Source organism: Saccostrea echinata, unplaced genomic scaffold, assembly GCF_033153115.1.
Source record: "Saccostrea echinata isolate AGI-Se365-2 ecotype Australia unplaced genomic scaffold, CSIRO_AGI_Sech_v1 ptg000054l, whole genome shotgun sequence".
Classification (NCBI taxonomy): Eukaryota; Metazoa; Mollusca; class Bivalvia; order Ostreida; family Ostreidae; genus Saccostrea; species Saccostrea echinata.
Genome location: NW_026889803.1, coordinates 37662229 through 37684925, shown reverse-complemented (window position 1 = coordinate 37684925; position 22697 = coordinate 37662229). Strand labels below are relative to the sequence as shown.

Below are 22697 nucleotides of genomic sequence, written 5' to 3'. Positions count from 1 at the left end.
TCGCTTCATTAGTATCTTAACACTGTCCACACATCTTCCGATTGGAAGATTAAGAAATGCGTTATCACCTCCTGGCAAAACCTATTTGTCGAGGTCTAAGCAAACTCTAGTCAGAGTGAAATCTTTTCTCGATCAGCAACTAGCTAATTGGTACTCCCTCGTAGCGTAAACAAATTTATCGACGATATATCGATTTCATCAATTCAATTTTATTGGCTAAGTACATTGATTTAAAGGTATATGTAGAAAATATCGCGAAGCACATCTGTGCTTTGCTCTCAAGCAGGGCGCTTCTTGTACCTCAGTCGGTGGAAGTCTGCACTGTAATTCCTCGATGACTTGTAAAACAGTATTTTGTGCAATGGTCAATATGTATTGCAGAATTTAGGAAGGAACTGTTGCATTTTTAAATCAAATTATTTCAGGTAAGTAAACATTTTTATAAACTTCAAGATTATTTTGTATGTTTAATTTAATTAACTAAATTAATTAATTAGCTACATGTTTACAATCCGATAGGTTTCAAAAGTCCCTATATCAACCTGTACCACTTTGCATGCTTAATACGTAGCTATAGCCTTTATAACCAAGTGAAAAGTTATAATTAGAAAAAGTGAATTAAGTCACCAGATGTTCTGTAAGGTGATAACAGACAACTCTTAACTTGAAGATATGTTATCTATAAATAGATCAAGTGATATTAAGAAATTACTTTGACTATTATGATAAAGTGACGAACACCTTTAAAGTTATCGTAACAACTGTCAAGCAGCAGTGTTGGGTTTCCTTGGAAAAAAGAAAAATGTAAGGCATTTTTATGAAAAAAAGGATAAGAAGACTATTAAATATCCTAGCTTTTATATCGTAAGCTGCTCTGAAAAATATGTGGGAGGCAACGGTAGAAAGATTTTTTATAATATGTTACTTGCAGTTTAATTTCTTTTTTTCCCTGGTCTTTTCAATTGCTGCAATTGAAATGACAATAAAAAATATTAAGAGATAAATCAAAGCTAACCTTTAAATCTTCGTCATCCTCTGCTGTTTTAGAAAAAATTCGGTTGCTATTCTGCAAATGCCATTTAAAAGTTATAAATCTCAATCAGTAAATTCATATTTGCATCGTTTGAAACGAAAATGAGACAATACTACCGTTATAATAGAGGCGCACTATCACCATAAATATAGAAAGACATTTTAGCTTAAAACACTCATCACTCTTTAATTACCACACAATGTATGTTCTCGGTCGATGTTTTAATTCTAAAACCTTATGTTAATCTTGTAGTTTCTCTTTGCTGACATAAGTGCCTTTTATACCTCTAATGTTACCTATGTATGAAGACCTATCTCTGCTATCCAATGGTCTTTATCCGCTCCCTCTTCCTAGGAACTTTTGCGCAGTGAAGCTGGACTGAACAGTATAAATTGCAATGAGGACCTAGATGTTCTTTAATGCCACGACTACATCAGCGACAATTTATTCAAAGTCATGTTTCATTAATCCATACTACGTTTTGATTTCTTTTGACGCAAATTTAATTGGCAAGGCTTATATTTTTGTAATTGCCATTCAATCAGATGACGATATTCAATGCAATGAAAAGATAATTTGACATGAAAAAATAATTTGACCTCAGCAATCTTAAATTATTTTTGTTCAATCTTGCTTAATAGAAGAACTTCATATTTCGACTGCCTTTAATTGATATTTCTTTGCATACATTTTAAGCCAATGAATTCATGGATGTACAAATTTAATCACACTTAAAATGAATTTGAAGGTTTACGCCATTAGTGTGATAAAGAACAATTTTTTAAGGGCACTCTATCCTGTGCTGCCTTAAAGTTTTTTTCAAAAATAAGATTTCAAAAGAAAAGTCTTATTTTATTGTGTTTAATTAATGAAGAACAATATAACCTTTTGAAATGTATTTGAAATTTATTTCAAAGGATTGTACATGTGAACCAGGTCAGGCCACGGGCTCGAATCAAGATGGAGATGTATTTAAAATACAAGTTATCTATTTTCTTTGCTTCCCCATAAAATTGGCTGATTAACACTATGATAAAATTAAACAGTACGCCCTCGACAAGATTTATAAAGATAATGTCAATTGACTTCGATAACAGGACTGAGGCAAATTTCTGGCTAAATGTGTTTGCCCGTTGGTGACAATTTCTACGTTGTCCGTACACCTTTTGAATACGGCCCCACTGAACTGTTGAGACCACAATTTGGATTCAGAGTTTTGTCTTAAAATATGTCGAATTTATTCTTTATAAATAATCTTATCTGCATGCAGAACCACATTGAACGTCAATTGATATGAACGTGTCCTTATTCAGTGTAACTTCAAGTTTTATTAAATTTTAGGGGGGGGGGGGGTTCCACTGAAAATTCAAGCCGAACCATTTAAAAGGTCAGGGAATTCCATGTCTGAAGAATTGGCTACAATATAATCAGTTGAAAGTCAGTATTTTAAAAATTTCTCTCTCATCTTGATGTCAAGCTGAAAGTTATATGTAGTACACAGAACGTATATGCTAGAATATTAGTTTACATACTGTGAAATGACCTATTTTCATATGGAGGTATAATTTTTGCTGCTTTATGGTATTTTAATGGAAACTTCATATCTAATGTGAAAGGGGAAATTTAAGTTAATTATCATATTGTAATTTTTTAATTTACCTGGTGGTAGTAAAATTATAAAATTGCAAAAATGAATTATATATATATATATATATTTAATTCACAACCACTTAGTAAATTAAAAAAAAATACAATATGATAAAATAAATAAGATGCATTTTGGTAACACCAACATCACGCCTGCTCATCACCAGTGGAGCATCGCATCGTATTCTTAACTACGACCACATTGTTAAATATATGCAAAATTAAGGATAATTTCATCATATATATATATATATAGTTCAACTTCGTTATCTTGAACTCGATGGAACCGAAAAAAAAACATCGAGATATCCGCTGGTTCGAGATATTGAAGGTAAATTACTTAAAGAAAAGGGCTTGGGACTTTCCAATCACTTCGACATATCCATTGTATTCAAGATATCAGTGTTCCAGATACCGAAGTATATTGGATCAAATATTCTACATCAACCTTGTTTACAAATAACCTTTCTTGTATCCTTGGGCATTTACTAGGCAAATAGTTTGATAGGGTAACAATTATTAATTTAAGATAAATAAATAAAATTTGAAATATAAGATCAGAGTAACCTTAAATTGAAATTAAATACTTCTATTGTACTTCCGACCCAAACCAACTTCTAAAACTATTAAGTTTAGGCATCAGTTAGATATGCATAATAAAATATATGACTGCATACAAACTGAATGCAATAACAATGATCAAGTCTAAATCTTTTTATTCTCTATAGTAATAATTACAGTACGTATAAATCTTAATGTAATAAAAATAATGCTCATCAAATTGTTTCAGAACACTCAGATGGCTTGCATAATTTCTTTCACTTTATGCAAAAACTTTCACAAAGTACAGAAGCAAATGAAAACAAGTTAATTATGTAAATTGCTTTATTTTAAAAGAAAATGATGGAAAAATGAGAAATCATATTTTGCTTCCCCTATAGCTAGTCTTTGAAATTCAGCGAAAAATATAAACATTTGTTTTATTACTTAATGCCACCAAAATGACATTTAATATGGCTTTTATTCTGAAAAAGTTTTATGAAATACAGAATAACTGTCAAATAAATCATTTTCAGAATATGATTCTGTGCATTAATGCAAATATGGATTCATTTTCCTTAAGTTTCTATTAGATATTCAGGGAAAAAAATTCAAGGTTCATAATATAAAATCAAAATAGGATATTATTGAGCTGCTGTCCTTGAGTTATTGACAAAAAAGTACAAATCACCACAAAATGAATAGCAACATGTCCCCAACAAACATACATTTGTCAAAATATTGATAAGGTTTATTTGGCTATTGGAAGGTCCTTTCATACCAAAATTGTTTTTATCTGAAATGCATCACTTTACCTTTAGAGTTGAATCAGTCTAATTAATTATGAATCGGATTCATATTTAATGAAAATCCTCCATCTGGAACTCTGTTTCAGGTAACTGATAAAACTGGACTGTCTGCCCTTATTTTGTGCAAATTTTTAACTGTTGAACTTACAGATAATAAATGATGACAAATTTACTGAAGCCTCTTAAAAGATGTCATATCTATTGATTTGAGACTGGAATCATGGAGTCGCTTACTTTGAAATATTTATTCAAGTATCATTCTTATTAAATACGTTCTTACTCCGATCGAAATTCTGACCATCTGAACACAAACATGCATTTCCTTTTTTATTTTTAAAGACAACAGGAGCGCTCGCTCCATGATCGGAAGGTCGGGTGTTCGAATCACAGCCACGACTGACCTAAGTCGATAAAATATAGGTAGCAACTGTTCCTTCGCGAAGCGCTCGGCACTTTGAAAAGAAAGTTGCCTTTCGGATGAGACCTTAAAAACCGAGGCCCCGTGTCACGGTAGGCGTTGGCACGATAAAGAACCATCACTGTTCAATGGCCGTGAGTGCCGAGTAAAGATCTAAATTTGAAGCCCTTCACCGGTATATGGCGACGTCTCTGCATGAGTGTAAAATTCTCGAATGGAACGTAAAACAACATTCAATCAGTCAAAAGACAACAGGAGAAATCAAACATGTATTAGTTGTATCCAATGGTTGACACTGAAATGGTTTTAGACATCGAAGCTTCAGTAAATTTTTCTTCTCATCTGCTTCTTTAACTTTCTTCTAATTGCATTTACATGCAATTTTGTATGTTTCTAAATACGTAGAGTAGCTTGTGCTAAATGAACTCTGCTGAAGTGGAAAGAACTAATACACATTATGTGATGCATTATACATGTATAATGTGATATGCATGTACTCGAGAAAATTGCAATACTAAGTATTATAGGTTTTGTGCATTCATTAATTCGAACCTGAAACGCCCACAAGGTGCACTATCTTACTTTTCTTTAATTCTATTACAATTATCATAATACATATTATAACATCAATAAAATTTGCAATATTTACTTAGCGTTTTCTAAGGGACAAATACAGTAAGAATTTAGGTCACCTTGGATGTCATTATCACTTCAATGAATCCTTTATGCTGCTCCAATATCCCTCCCTGCTAACTACTAATTTTCTCTGTTTTCCTTAAGCACTCTCTAAAAGATTATTCCTAAACCGAGACGACGGCTGACACGACTTGTGTCATCACTCACTGCAGAGTTTCTAGACTTTTTCCGGGAAAATGTGTGATCCAGTCTCGTGGAAAAAAACTGAGCTCTTCCAGTGATAAAGAAGCAATAGCTGATAAAGTGTTGTGATAAACATAATCCTAAATGTTTTTCTACACTGTATATATATCGGTAGATATTTTATATTCTCAAATTTCATAGTACATCGTTGCAGATGATATGATTCTCAGAACAGCATACAGTTGTTATGCAAGATGAATATTTAATGACAATTTTCTATCTGCGACTCTGTTTCAGATAACTCACAAAATTTGACAGTTTATCCTTATTTTTGGCAAATTTTCAACTGTCGAATTTATAGACTAAGAATTCTATGAATCAACTATAAACTCGTAAACACTACTCCTACTTTTTAATTTAAAATAATTTAATGATTTTCCTTAATGTGTCTTGGTCCTCAGTTATAAATACTTGTAAATTTATTTGTGTCAGATTCTTAGTGTAGAGTTTTTTTTTTAAAATATGGCCTACAGGTTTAGCTTAACTATCCGGCTCAAGTCCAATTTCCACCGAAGCCTTGATTATAAAACCTTGATCTTAATACATGTACTTGGAAATTAGACAAATTCTGTACTTATTTCCCTCTTGACGATACTAGTGATAAATGAGATACAGAAAGCACAATGACATGAATTTGTTAATATATAAATATTGCATGTAGTTGAGTAAACATTTTGCTGAATGTTTTATACAATTACATACAACAGTGAACCTTGCGCGCATAAATTCTGCGCAGTCACTATTTTTTGGAATAACACCCGTCGTCAAGCAATGTTGACTGTTGCTACGCTGGAGGGCGTGGCTTCAGCATTCAGTGGGTATTAGTGTTTTTTAACAAATGTTTCTCAACGAATCAGATTCAATTAATTTACATGAAAGTATAACATTGACATTTGTACCATAAAGCAAAAGACTTATAAAAATATAGCATAGGGAAGTATTGACAAAGTCAGCCGAACTGAAAAGCAAGCAAAAAGTGCAGTATATAGACGTAAGTGCCGTAAAAATAAAGGTTATATTAACCGCAACATTCAACCAACATTCCAACTGTTCCATGAAAGAAACAGTGATGCATAAGGAAAAAAATGAGGGGAAAAAAGAATTAGATTTTTTGTATGGTTCGTACAAATTTTGTTCAATTTCGTGAATTCAAAGTACATGTATTTGATTTCACAAACGTGCAGGTTTTAGAACCTACAACATCGACGTTTATGGCGGAAAATAATTATGTCTGTTTAGTCCACCATGAAAACCTTTCTTTCCTCCAGATTATACGCGTGTGCAGAAAAACATTAAGAAGTTATCATGACCTCATATCTCAAGAATTGAATGTTGGGTCCTTCGGCCGAGACCTTAAAAACCGAGGCCCCGTTTCACGGCAGGCATTGGCACGATAAAGATAAATATCCCTCGAAATTTGAAGCCCTTTACCGGTATATGGTGACGTCTCTATATAAGTGGAAATTCTCGAATGGGACGTAAAAAAATATACAATCAATCAATCATTGAATGTTGGTTGACCGAGAATTTTGACCGAATCTTCGAAAAAAAAAATCAAAGAACAACATGCTTCCAATCAAAGTTACAGTTGAAACAACCTTCGTTTTTCCGGCACTTATCATGCTTATATTCGCACTCTTTGTTTTAGAGAGCAGTTAATTAAGTTGTCGAAACTTTCAAGAATTGATGAAACTACATTTGTATGATTATATTTTTTTAAATGTTTGTTTGTTATTTAATTTCCGGTTTTATGTTACTATATCTCTTCATGAAGACAGATTAATCATATGACAAGAAAAAAAGAGGAATAACTTCAGGTTTGCAAGTAAATAGGAAAGTAAATGCATACATTAATTCTTGAGTTTGCTTACAATGATGCTTTCTAAACCCGATATGAGGTCAAAAAGAGTTGATAACAGCTTATAAAAAAATAAAGTGCCCATGCTTATAGATGTTAATATCCAGGTCATTTACACAGTTACATCGTATAGTACATGTAGCAAATACATCAGGCAAAGGTGTGTACATTCCGACATAGAAGATTAGCACCTACTGAATCACTTTTTCAGACAGTTTTTTTTTAAATAAAGAATTATACATGTCATCCAATTTGCTTAGAGAACGCACCCTTGAACATATTCTTTAGAATGAGTGTCTATTTAAGAAATTGTTCATAATCTTCTTAAAGACTAACTTAAAGTATTCATTGATTGAATGGACAATTTTTGTTTGGAGTTGTATATTTCTTTCTTTTCCTAACTCCTCTTTAAACATACACTTACATGAGAAAGTAAAATGGTTGAGGCTTCAAATTGTAACGGAAGAGTAGAAAAATGCAGCGGACCAGACCGGGATTCGAACCCGGGCCCCCTGAATCTCCAGTCAGGTGCTCTACCAACTGAACTATCTGGCCACCGGCGATCGAACCTATCTGACCGCCACATTCCTCCCTCCTTAAAGGTCTTCGGCCCCGAAGACACCAACCCAGGCTTTTCCCTGGCAGGTCTTTCACCTGTCACTTCCAGGGCATGGCACGGCACCAAATGTAACGGGAGAGGAGAAAAATGCAGCGGACCAGACCGGGATTCGAACCCGGGCCCCCTAAATCTCCAGTCAGGTGCTCTACCAACTGAGCTATCTGGCCACCGGCGATCGAACCCGTCTGACTGCCACAAAATATTGCATAGACTGAGGGAATGTTATACAATTATGGACTTCAGTGTAGGTCGATATGTAGTTCTAAAGACGGATGTCAAGTGATACTGACCGAAGACACAAAAGTGATAGCCACCGAGCTTGCGATGTCGCTATCATTTTCTGTGTCTGAGGTCAATATCACTTGATAAGGGTCCTTGGAACCACATAGTGACCGTTCACTGATCGAAGTTCATAATAGTTAATTTATAGAAACACTCAAAATGAATAATCTGACACAGTCCTAACTGAACAGTCTTGGCTGTCATTACGTCACAATGGTAAAAACATGCTTCTTATATGTATATTATGACGTCACGTACGTTCGTTGGTGCAGACGAACGACGAGTCGTGCGATATCATATTCCGTGGACGCGCTTTCGCGTCAATATCACAAAAAGACAAATATCACGAGGTGTCCTTTCAACCAATGAAAATTACGAATATAATCATCTTATATAATACGGCTTCAAATCCAGTGAATATGTAGTATAATGAACTGTTTGCGTTTGTATAGATTATATAGGGAGTATTTATAGACTATATAATAATAATATGCAATTATGGAATCTTTCGGTGGTGAATATGGTTCGTTATTCACCAGAAAAATATCAATATTGACCGAGGCGAAGCCGAAGTCAATATTTATATTTTCTAGTGAATAACAAACCATATTCACCAACGTAAGTGTCCATTATTTATTATATAGTCAGGATTTGAATTAATAAGACATTAAAGGCTGCATGACGATATCATTTTCATTAACGAACTTCTGTCGCTGAAACTAAAAAAAATGCCCAGATTACGAGTTATAACTTCTGTGATTCCCTTTCGCTGTGGGTAAGGCATCGAACTTTTTGGAAATAATCCTGCGATAGACTTGCTTAACATTATTCCTGCTCTGATACACAACTGGCTCAGGCCGTTGCAACCATTGTTTTCAACGTTTGAGGTATTGATTGTGACGTCACAATGCCGCTGCACGCGCACTGACTCTCCGGTGAATACTTCTTCAAATCCAGTGAATATGTAGTATTATGAACTGTTTGCGTTTGTATAGATTATATAGAAAGTATTTATAGACTATATAATAATATTCCTTATTTGTTCGACTCTACCAGATGCCATCATATAAGTAAAACAGTAACACCACCATTTTGATCTTGGAGGGGATTGATAATTAATCAAATAGAGTGCACCATGTCTCTAAAACACCTAATATAGAAGGATCAAATTTTTTTTCAGTTTGAGACTACAGTCTGATACTTACGCTCTACTATATCAACAAGAGCTAGCGGAGCAAGTCTTGGTTGAACCAATGACAGAGACGGATAGGTTTTCACGAAAAATGCGAGAATGAAAAATTAGACAAACTTTTCTCTTAATAATTGATCTCTCACTTGGAGGCCCGTTCTTTATCAAATACATCTTTTCAGATATCAAACAAATATTCAGTTTTTTTTATTATCCTTTATTTCCGAATAATAAAAAGGGAAACTGATTATTATTTAATCGTGCATGCAACTGGTCCTTTTACAATCGATAGATTCTCTTGCAGATAAATAAATAACAGAGGGTCACACTTTATTAACCCTATTTTTGTAGAAGATAACCAATTGCTACTGTTGCAATTAACTTAAATTCGAATAACTGTCATTTTTCCATGGAAAGGGTATTTCCGTTGTGAATTTTAAGCACCAAATGAATCTACGTTATGACAGTCATTTTATTTCAATGCAGTCTCAAAATATAATATGCAATGTAAGGCATCAATATCTACCACCGAGGCAGATTCAGTAATACAAATCGAGCTTATTTAAAATGGATTATTGGTTGATTCTAGGCTAGAAAACTTCAAAGTACAGATCCGAGTGTTTAAGCAGTAAGCATGTACTTTGATTGCTTATTTAAGCACCATTCCAAGTAATATTGACCAAGGAGTTATGTTTTAGAATATGTGATGACCCTAAGCCTTCCTCAAAATCTCATATACTAGTATTTTAAATTACATAAAAAACTATCGCGGTGTCATTGCTCAGTCCGTATAATCGTAGAGCCCTCTTCTAGTGAACGACAGACCCACACGTGCACCCAATGCGCGTATCCAGGACTTTTTTCCAAAAAGAATAAAATCTGAAAAAACCTATTGGGGGGGGGGGGGTCACTTTTTAAAGTTTATTTTCTTTGAATACTTGACTTTCCTTACTATTTTACACGGGAACCTTGTTTCCTAACGAGGGTCCAAGGTAACTTTTTCGTTACTTTACATACAAATTTATAACTCAGAAAATCCAAGGGGGATTCGGACCCACTCACCCACCCCCTGCTCATGATAAGATCGATAAGAAAAGTAAAAACTGTCCGGAAGAAAACCAATATCTATGAAGTTGTGTTTCAAAAAAAAAAAAAAAAAAAAAAACAAGATTAAAAGAGCTCTCTCTCTCTCTCTCTCAAAAGGAGAGAACTAAAACCTAAATGAAAATGAGTTTTTAAAAAAAAATGACGTGAATAAAGCTAATTAATGAAAGGATTTTGCGAGAGATCAAAGCATTTTCCAAGATAATGACTTTGTTGAACTTGCATGTATTTTTATTAACTTATTCTACATAATCGTTTGCCAGGAAGTTGTACATTATAGTTCTGTGGAAAAAATTTATGGAAGAATGTTTAATTTTCCTTTAAATGTGGTTTACATTCGCTTAAAACTCTCTTGTCTTGGTTTGATATTTTGATAATTCCGTCAAATTAAATTAGAATCGGTAGCATTCATTTTTCAAAAGAACATTTTTTAAAGTTTACCTTTGTATCCATTTCAGTAAAAAGACGGAATTAATCATATCCATAATGGATCAATTCAGGACTCAAGAACATAACGTTTAACAAACTAAAAACAGGGAAACGATTGCAAACAATTCTTTGTATGATAAAAAAAACTGGTCTCAAAATGACAAAACGGTTTCGACGGTGATATATATTTCCTTATAGACACCCACATATTCTGGTATATCTATCAGAACTGTTAAAAGTAATATATTTAGCATCACATGTAAACTGTCAAAGGTTTGGTCTTCCTTAGTTTATTTTAGTTACCTGTTTGTAACATGTGGATGACAGATAGTAAAATCAATACCCTGAGAAAACATTGTCTCTAGTAGTTGGAGGGAAGGAGAACATTTAACCATTTTCTATTAATAAATTTCTTGCCCAAATGCATACATATCAACAATATTAGATCCATTTATAGACAGGGGCATCAGAATATGTCCATTAACTTGATTAAACGTCAAAATACTTAAGTCATATCGAGACACAAGCTACCCTCAATGTCAATGAAAAGACAAAGGTCAATAGAAGTAGCCTGTCGACAAAAAACTAATTTACATATTTATGAAAGTTAATCGTACACCGACAGATGTGTGTATTCTCTCCCGAAGATAAACCCGATAAATGGGAAAGAGATGCAAACCGGAATATCAAGTGTCACGTGTCGTAGTAACTGTCAATCATTTTATTAATCCTTTTATTCAGTAGCGGATGAATACTGTGTCACTCCGCGATGATTCTCCAATACAAAATGCTTTCATTTCGAGGTAGTATAATTTCAATTTTTTATTCAGTTTGAGAAGAGGAAGTGAAATAGTACGGTAAGTGCTAATATCAGTGATTTCTATGCCTTTTCAAGGGATTTTAATTTGGTAAAAAACTTCTTTCATTAAAAGATTAAACATGACAACAAAAACTCTCTCTCTCTTATTTTTTTTAATTTTATTTATTTGATATCTAACCTTATTATGATAAAATAATTTCTTGGAATATTAAAATTTTGATTTATATTTAGATTCTTTTTTAATAGTTTCAAAAAATGAATGGTAAAATTTAAATAATATTTTGGGAAGTAAAATGAAAATGTTAAAGAATAAACAACTAAAAGAAAACACAGTTTCAAGGTCTTAAAGAATTGATTTATTTAATATGTGAATTTCATTTATTCTAAACAAAACATATACTTATGAAGTTCTGTCTAGACTTTTTTAACACCATCTGATAAGCAGTATACAGCCCTCCAGAGTTTATCTACCCTGTAAATTTGACGTCTGAGGAAACTTGTTATTTTGTGTTAACTTGCTCATACACGTTATAGTATGTAAATGTATATGTAGAAATCAGATTACAAAAATAATGTTTGACCATTTGAACTGCATGAACTGTAACTGCCGTACCCAGCTGAGAATAACAGCGTATTAACATCTTTCCCTTCGTCATAGTATATCAAGTTAAGGCTTTTCCCAACAACGACTTGTTTACCTTGCGATAGAGGTGACTATAAAGATGAGGAAGGATCCTCCGTAACACCTTAGACTTGAGCGATCGGTATTTCCGTGCTTTATCATATCTATTACTACCCTCGGGTCAACACTGCAGAATATTGCATCAATTGTTGTTTGGATTTGTCGCTTTCCTTCGGGAAGAGAATACTTGAAAGCAACCACAAGTTTATTATTCATGGCTAACCTTTACAAGTGATGTTTAGGATATTGACAAAGGTATAATATTTGTAAACGTTAATAACATATGTTTCAATAGACCTTGTAATCCGTACACATCCGTCTGTCAGTGTATTCGTCAAGCAGACGTTTAATTTACTTACATACATGTATGTGTATATATTCATTTAGAAGATTTATAAGAGCCTTGCTCTATTCACTTTAACCTCTTTTCGTGTTTGGATGAGTGCTTATATGTCTGTTTTTATTAAGAACCCAGTGCTGTAAAGATAAGATTCAGATATACATTGTTGTTTGGAGACATATACATTTTAATTTTAAATCTTTGTATGTATGAAAGACTCCGGTGATATTTCTCCAAAATCGTTCGAAAATTTTTCAAATCTCTTAATATCTACATACATTATATGTGTATTACATATTATACAGTTCATTGGAGATTAACAAATTACACAAAAGAAGGAAACAATCGGCAAATACTATATGCATAATTGATGATAATTCTGATGATAAATTTTAGATAAGGGACAGATATAAATTATACATGTTGCCTTTTATGCATGTACACCAAGTTGATCATAGTAATATATAAGAAAAAATATCATTGTAAATATCAACTGAACTGAGTTTATTTTGCCAAGGATCGGGTACATGTATCTCTCGAAATGATCATACAAGGCCCAATTTCATTTATACCTAAATCGTATTTGCATACTCCAGACAATATCGAGTGTGGGGAGTAACATTATTTTTATCTAACATTCCGTCAAAGCTTCTGAATGTTGTTCTTAATTCGAGTTCGTACTGATTTCGCTACACACAAACCATCATCCTATGGCCCAATGCACGCCTTACGGACTATGTATTTCCATCACGTCCGCATCTCTGTCATCCCAATCTCGCTTTCCTGTAGAGAATGGACCCTATAAGCGAATCAATCTGTCCTGACTTGGCCCAGCTGATTGTGCAGCATAATTATTATTCAAATATATAGAATGATTTTAAAAATATAGAAACATACTACATCGTATGAACCAACTTCAAAATATGTCAATTGTTAGAGGGCTTGCTCCGTGTTCGAAAGGTCCTGGGTTCAAACCTCGTCCGCGACAGACTTAAGTAGATAAAAAATAGGTAGCAACTGTTCCTTAGCCAAGCGCTCAGAACTTCGAAGTGAAAGTTGTGGGTCTTCCGAATGAGACCTTAAAAACTAGGCTCCTTGTCACGGTAAACGTTAGCACGATCAAGAACCATTACTGCTCAATGGCGCGGAGTGCCGAGTAAAGGTCTAAATTTGAAGCCCTTTACCGCTTAATGGTGATGTATCTATATGAGTGAAAAATTCTGGAATGGGACGTAAAACAACATACAATCAATCACTCAAAATATATACATCTCCATTTTGATGAAAGTAAATGTTTTGCTCAGAACTCTATTCTAGTTTTAATAATTCTTCTCAAAGTACATGTAGCTGCAGATCTGTACGTAGCTCGCTGGTCTGGAAAAAAATGGGATAAATGACCAGAAAGCTCATTGAAAAAAGTGTCCATTGATTGCGCACAAAAAGTACGCTGTTATCTTGATTTTTAAGCTGCCATCTCAAAATTTAACTTATTGTTTGTTCCTAACATACTCTTTTACTACTTCTACAACAAAACATTTCCCCCAAACCGTTGTCTATATCCATCCTGCATGGACTTGAAATGGAGATCATATCGAAAAAGTCGCCTATTTATGCTGCCATTTTTGGTTGGCAAGACAATGCGGCCCAAAGCGCTTCGTGCATGACTTCTGCATGCAGTTTTGTTGTGGACGTAGTAAAAGAAAATTTTAGAATCACAAGGTTAGCAATATTCTGAAATAAATCTTTTTGTGCTCAATAAATATACACTTTTTTCAATGGGTGGCACTTACGCTTTCTGGTCGACCATCCTATTTTGTTTTTCATACCAGTGAGCTATAGATGTGCAGCTATCTGAAAGAATCGTGTCCTTGACATAAATTTGTTTTATTATATGTCTTATTATAGGTAGCATGTGCCTGTATCGTTATTAGTTGGTATGATATAATAACCCATTCATCGTGTTAATTAACTTCTCACTTAAAGTCAAGTTATTAGTGTCATTTTGATATGAAAGCCTTACACCCTAGATTTTTTTGCCACCTGAGCTACCCAGGTGACCTATTACTATCCCTTTTTGTACATCGTCGTGCAGAGTATGTCTGTGAGCATTTTTCAGTATTTACGGCTGAACCAATTTCCATGATATTTGGTACATAGCATGTATATGGGTAAATGCGAAGAAAAACAAGTTTTCAAAGGAATGCATGTATTGCATACTTAAGTATCATTAAAGATATAATACTATTTATTTGCATACTACATTTAGTATTAAATTCATGTATTTTCAAAAAACAAAACACACACACACAAAACAGAAAAAAAAATCCACGATTAACAAGCATTCTGAGAGTATTGCATTAGCAATACTAGTCCCCTACCGGCAAGTGTAATCTGGTTCCCGTTAAAAATTGAAAATGCCATAATTCCGTCAAAAATCAATGAAGCGGGACGAAATGCAAACTTGATCTATAACTAATAAAGGTAAAGTCACATACCAAAAATCAGCTCAATATCTGAAAGCGTTTAGAAGAAAATTGCGGAAAACCCTTAAAAATTGAAAAGGCCGTAATTCCGTCAAAAATCAATGAAGCGGAACAAAATGCAAATTTGATCTGTAACTCATCATGATACACTTACATACCAAAAATCAGCTCAATATCTGCAAGCGTTTAGAAGAAAAGTGCGGAAAACCAAGTGGGACAGACTGACAGACAGACAGAGGGACAGACAGACAGACAGACGGACGGACAGACTCAGAGGAAACCTATAGTCCCCTCCGGTTTCACCTACTAATTCATACATACGTCGTGCTTAATACATTGCAACAGTTTCTTAGTTTTCCTATTTTAAAGAAATTTCCGACTGGCTGTCTTTTCTTCAATGTCAGCCAACAACTCAACTTGAAGTACGATCCTGATCCGTTTACCACTCCCAGATAAGTTTCATACAACTAATCGAACCCTTTTAGTTTGTATGTTCGATATCATACAGTTTGAAAGAACAGTATCCTAAAATCATATGCATGTAATATGTGTTCTAGATATCAAATCCCTACAAAACAAAATTCAATATATGTACAGACATGTTAATTTTTTCTCGAAAAGTGAGTCAAAGGTCATGATCAAGATCAAAGGATCTGTTACGCTGTTATTTTTCAAAATGCCTGACAAACAAATGCTAAACAGCACCTTTCAAATGTCTAAAAAAAAAAAAAATATGCTGTATATCGGCACTATGAACTATTTTGAAAAATAGTCCTAAGCTCAAGTTAAAAGGTCACAAGGTCGGTAACTTTGGTACTTTGCAAAAGTCATTGGTGCCAAGCACTACCAGAGCAAAATATCAGATTCCTAGCTCTTACTGTTCTCAAGATATACAGTGCGAAAGATGGACGGGCAGACAGACAGAAGCCGGATAAAGTGATCCTTAAGTGTCACTCTGCTCTGCAGGCCACACAAAAATCAAATTCTCTGCCTCCCTGGAACCTAACGAGTGTGACCAAAACCAAAAAAATAATGATCTCCAAAAATCTTTTTTACTCCTGAACACCAAGCAGTCAATTGATAAACAGCTATGATCTTTTAGCAAAAACTGTGAAGTTTGGCTAAGGTAGTAATACATGTACATGTATATTAAATATGCTTTATAGTTTATACCGTAGATTTTTTTTATCATTCATGGATGTCAAGCTGTCAAATTGTTGGCATGATTATAACATACTAGTAAATTGAGCCTTATACTATAAAAAACTGTGAAATTAATTATCCAAAGTTTAGGCCTAAGACTTGATTATTTATATGATTATGCATGTAACACTTAGTCCTCTACCAAAATTGTTACATTGCTAGCCACGCGTTTATCAAATCAACTGTAAGCAATAAATATCTTTTATTATCCTTTTTTTCTGTTTGTTGTACTCTGAAAAATGAGAAAGTTATGCTTGCAAGCTTCCTTATTCTATTCTGATTGACTTCGTAGTATTGCATGGCTTATATGTTTTATCTCACTTCAAACTGTAAAAGACTAATGGATAGAATTCTTACCAAAGTGATGTGAAAGCAATTGCATTCGTAAATCTTTAGGTATTTAGATAAGCTAGGTAGATTTTTCTTGCTCTTTCATGGATTGTTTTCGGTCCAGAATAAAATCAAAATATTTCATCAACAGTACATCGCTCTCCAAGAGCGATTACATTAATATTATATAGCTCTGTAAGTGTAAAATTACTTTTTTCAATGTACAGTGACAATCAATCAACTAGTGTTATCTTGTTGAGCGTGCGAAAGAGAATTCTAACACCCTTACATGTGTATAATGATTTTAATTAACAAAAAGAGAAATAATTACTTGAATAATTCACAATTGTAACTTAACCCTGAATGACAAACACATGATCGACAACGCATGCTGATTGTAATTAAATTAAATAAAGGTGGGTATGTTAAATTCGACTGTTTTTTTAATTGCGTAAATCGAAATTTTAGAATTAGGTATTGATTATTGCTGTTCCTCTAAATGATATCCAGGCGTTCATTATTCAACATACATGTATTTGTGTAATTAAAATTTGTCTTACGTCCCCAGAAATATTGATCCACTAATAAAAAAGCATAAAATGAACCAAAAACTGGATTTTGCAAATCAATGGAAAGCATGTCCATTATGAAAAAGGTGAGTATTTTCATTTAATGTCAATGAGCTGGCCCCATCACGTACATTCTTCTTCATGATTCGAGTGCACTTTACTATGCGTCATCTTCAAACTTGGTGTTAAAGCATGATCATTTAATCAAAAGCGATCTTTGATAGCTGATTTTAAAATAAAAGAAACAATCTTTGAACAAAACATAGATATTTATCTATTGACGAATGAAGTTTATTACCTTTATAGATGTTCAAGGTACTTCCGACAAACATTATTCAAAGTAATTTTATATTTATTTCCAAAATTAAAAGGGAAAACAAAACAATTAATTAAACTGTCAATGCATTCATTCATCCTTATCTAACATGAAAATAAATTTCTCATAATTTTCAGCTCATTAATTTTATCGAAGCAAAGTAATTGGATGTGCTAATATTGTACGTTACAGCAGGTGACAAATTTCCCATTATCGAAAATTGCTAGACTAGAATAGTTCAGTCGATTGTTATCCATTATGTTCCAATTTTTGGGTTTAATTGTCATTTCATTGCATACAACCATAGAAGCATATCTTTTATCTAGTCTTTCCACTGTCAAAATCCTCAAAAAATTGCGAAGTGCTTAATGGATGTGTATCACACACTAGTAGTAATATATCTTAATGTATGTTTAGAGGGACAGATAAATATCATTCCATATTACCATTTCAGATACAATAATTCTTTTTTATTCTTGTTTTACTCCAATTTTCCATGTAGAAATTTACGTTGATTCTTTGCTTAAACTAATAGATCTAGATTAACAGCTTAAAATGGTAGAAGACATTACACTGAACCTTTCCCTGGTGAACTTTTAAGTTCGAAGTACAAGTATCTATTAAATAACTCCACTATAATTTAGGTCTTAAGACGCTAGCAAAAAGTAATAGTTTTTTTAAGGATAAAAAGATAAGTATGGAGAAATATTCTTATGTGTATTTATTTTAGACTTTTATTTTCTTAAATTGCTGTTCGAAGTACACATGTACCAGATATTATCATTATATTTGAGGCATACAAGAGCTTTGGTTAGAGTCTTTTCTCGTTTTTGCCCCCCCCCCCCCCCCTCCTCTGAGGTTCACACATAAAAATTGACAATTCTATTTGATTTTATATGGATTGCATAAAGACAAAGAAAAACAAACTATTAACTTGCATAGCAAAGCTCTTTGCAAGTTTTTTGAAATTAATGTTTTTTCTCATTGATATTCTCAGAATTTATAATTCCATGTATTTTAATAAAGTTTCATTATTTTACCACCTACATGTACACCTACATAAATATGAAAAGTGTTTTCTAGTGGCCTTTTAGATGTTGGTTAGCTATTGGTGCAAAGCTAGAGATACATATACAGTTGATACACGTAAGAAGTCAGCATATAAAAACATAATAACATTCTTGAACTTATTTGCAAAATGTGTCATATTTGCTTATATTTATAGTGTGTTTGAAAAATATCTTTTATTTTTTGCAGTTTTGATTAAAATCAAAATGGATGAAAAAGATCAGAAGATCATTGTGATTGTCATGCAAAGTATCTTCAGCTTGGTGGGCACCATCGGAAACTCTCTTGTATTATACATTTACCTGAGGAAAAAAGACAAGTCGACGTCCAGTATATTTATTTTAGGCTTGGCTGGAGCCGATTTCTTCACATGTTTAGTGATAATCCCATTTAATATCGTAACTGTGTATCTCGACTACAAACATGGATATGATGCTATGTGCCAGTTGTATATGTTTCTGATAACCGGCGGTGTACCATTTGCAACTCTCATTATGGTGGCCATTGCATTTGATAGATACTTTTGCATCTGCCACCCATTTCTGCATGTAATAACAATTTTCCGAGCGAAACTGATCATTTTCATTCTACTAATTTTTGCTGGTACTCTAGGTGTCCTGGTAGCATTAATGTATGGAATAAACGATATGAATGGATTGGTACCCGGCTCCCCGAAAAATAATTCGTGTTCCTTTAATACATCCATTTTATACGGATCAGCTGAGTGCAACTCAACAAAATATGAAGTGAACGACTCTTTAGATGTAGCAGAAAGTTTCTATGACCCGTCGTATGGAATGTGTATACCAAAATATGACATCTTTAATGAGGATTTTGTGTTACTTTTTTCTAAGATCCATGCTGTTTTATATCTTCTTATGTTTTTATTTGTTGTAGTACTATACTCTTTAATATATCGAGAGATACATGTGAGACGAGCAAGAAAGGCTAAAAGAAAACGGTCAAGTCTTTATCCGAGTCAAAGTTGTCAACCTGAAGCTTCTCTAGCAGAAACGGAAATGACATTGATGCATGTTCAACAATCAGACGGAAATGCCAATAATACAGTTAAAAATGCAAGAACTCGAAAGATTGGTGCAACTCTTAAGGAAAAGCAATTTTATGCCAACATTAGAACGGCAGCCATGTTGTTTATTGTCACCATTGTTTTCTTAATTGCTTTTCTACCAGCCTTACTGATGACACAGGAACTTATTCCATTCAACATTGTTATTTTCTATACCTATTTTGTATACAATACAACAAATCCAGTCATATATTCTTTCATGAACAAATCATTTAGAACGGAGCTGAAAAACCTGTATGGAAAAATGTGTAAGGGAAATCGAAAACATAACGGATAAGAAGATTGAACTAACTTTACATCTGTTGTATCAGAGTGCGTGACTTTGTAGATTGACTTTACAAAAATGGCCGAAATTTCAATAATGTAACATTTGTTCTTGTATGTGCCTTGATTTTGTAGACTGAATAAAACAAAAAAAATGTTTTGTTTTTGTTGGAGGTAGAATATATCCACGGCTAATGAATAGTATTTCAATACATGGCTTTCATTGATTGATACTAGCTTATTGAGAGAAAGAGTAAACAAAGTTTAGAGTCTCAAAAGGTAAACCATTCGTGAATAAAACCTTTGGCTAAGTATTAGCGGACGTTTTGTTTATTCCACCACAAGTCTAGAATAATTACAAGAAATACCCTTTGTCAATACTTCTTGAAATTGCATTGGATGTAATTACTGATATCAAACAAAAGACAAAGACGTTTGTCTGGATCTTTAAACGAAGGCGTCTGTGTGCAAAGTAAACAAGTGAATTCTCACAAGAACCATTGAAATTGGAAATTCTAAATATGAATATGTGCATGAATGTACTTTAAAAAATTATTTATATGTTTTTTCAAACAAACGCTTACATGCACTTAATGCCCAGAGCTAGGATCATGTATTCTGCTGCATATATTACACTGTACATATTAATTCAAAGTAACAGTCTGCATGCTAATTACCCCCATCGTTTCCTGAGAACCGATTAACATACATGTAGAAAGTTTAATATTTAAACTAGCGAAATGTGTCCCTCATCGTTACCTTTACAGCTGAGTCATTAATTGAATGAAAATATTTTTTTTATCAATGATAAATGTATTTTGGTGCATAATCAAAGGAAATTGTTCGATCTCCATCATTCTTAAAAAATTTTAAAATTTGGGTCATATTAAAAATGCAGTGCTTAAAATTATTTCGAAATCAGCTTACACGTAATTGCTAATTTCAAAATACATGTATTTTGTTTACATTTACGTACAGAAAATGCAAAATGAGCCGTGGAAGCACGCGATCACAATGAATACAAGAATACATTTTGATACTGTACAGCACTTGATTTTCAGTATATATAAAGAAAAGTGTCTGATTTTAAGTTAATATTTTGATTAAAATAAATTTAAACATTTTCTAAGACGATAGTAACAGTGGAGATCTGTCCAAGAATTGTGAGTAACTGACATCGATCATCAAAACATATCTCTTTTACACATTTATAATTGCGAACAGACTCCCTCGTTCGAACAATACACCATTTGCACTGTCAAGTATATTTCCTTTCATTTACACACATCTGAATTTTCATTTTATTTTCATATTTAATTTCATCAATTATCAAGGCCCACAAATGTATATACATGTATTATTCAACAATAAAGTTGAAGAAAACGATCAATAATCAATTTCATAAATCTTATAAACAACGAAACAGGGCAAAAGCACGGACCCCTGTAAACACCAGAGGTGGGATCAGTTGCCTTGAAGAAGTATACATCTCTGTCAACAGGGCACACTCTGTACTGATCAAATTTTCAGTTACATGTTTCATAGCTAAATTGAGGCCATTGTTTTTATACTATCTTTGATCGTAATCAGTAGTCAAAATTAGTGTAAAACCAATGAGCTAATGAGTAGGGCTGTGCGGTGCACCGAAAATTTCGGTGCACCGCGGTTCATACTGTTCGATTCGGTGCACCGATCCAGAATTCCGGAATTCGGTTCGGTTCGGTTCATCATTTACATAACACGTATAAACAAAAATGGCTGCCAATTGGAGATCAGAAGTGTTTGTTTTCATGATTTTAATACTTTTTATAATGATTGTGCCAGTTTGAAGTCAGTGATTAGTTTTTTAATTCCATAAACACCCTTTACTTTTACAATACAGGTTAGTTTAAATTGCTATGGGCTAGTAAATAGCCCGACGGGCTAGTGAAAAAGTAGCAGGTAGTTTCCAAGTTTTGCTTTTAAATCCCCAACCAATGAAAAAAATCAAAGAAGTGTGGTTCTCTTGTTCATATCACTTCTATCTAATTCTTTTAGCACTTCTACATTATTTATTTATTTCTAAAAACCATGAAAACGATCGTCTTTTTTCTACTAACCCGAATTTCCTTCATACCGATTTTATGGAAAATACATGTAGATATCACATTAATTGATTCAACTATTTCCAGCTACTCAACTAATTAACTGAAGATTTACAAGGGTTATCAAAAATATATTAACATTGTTTCTGAAAATTTGAATTAAAAAAAAATGAATCACCTAGCTTTCACTTTATATTGGAAGAGGAAGTCCAATGATCAGAAAAAAGATGAATGTATACTACCATGTTAAAAGGTATCTATAGCATGATTGTTCATTCTGTTAAATTCAGCCTTTAATAATTTCTCTGATTATTTATGTATCATTGACTCAGAAGAAAAATACAAAATGAGAAAATAAGCAGAAGAAATATGAAAAGAAGAGTAATTCATTATGACATGGAATAAAACAATACAACAAAAGGTTTCAAATTTTATTATTTTTCTGGGCTAGTAGAAATTTTACTTTAGCTAGTAAAAATGTCAAATCCACTAGCCTCACTTGTTAGTGTCTCAGAAAAGTTTTTGTGAAGACTGGAGTAAAGGATTTTAATCAATTTTTAAAGCAAAGGTTATCATTTTTCATTTATGATGAGAAATATTTAGACTGTTTTAGGTTAAATCGAACCGAATCGAAAAAACCCGAA

General features: G+C 33.2%; 1 protein-coding gene across 1 annotated transcript; it reads left to right on the top strand.

Moving 5' to 3' along the window:
- The first annotated feature begins 216 nt into the window (after nucleotides 1–216).
- On the top strand, nucleotides 217–20126 carry LOC133205989 (orexin receptor type 2-like). Its single transcript, XM_061341893.1, has 2 exons — nucleotides 217–425; nucleotides 18808–20126. Exon 2 carries the CDS (start codon nucleotides 18825–18827, stop codon nucleotides 19980–19982), a length of 1158 nt encoding a protein of 385 aa, XP_061197877.1. The 5' UTR covers nucleotides 217–425; nucleotides 18808–18824; the 3' UTR covers nucleotides 19983–20126.
- The last annotated feature ends 2571 nt before the right edge of the window (nucleotides 20127–22697 follow it).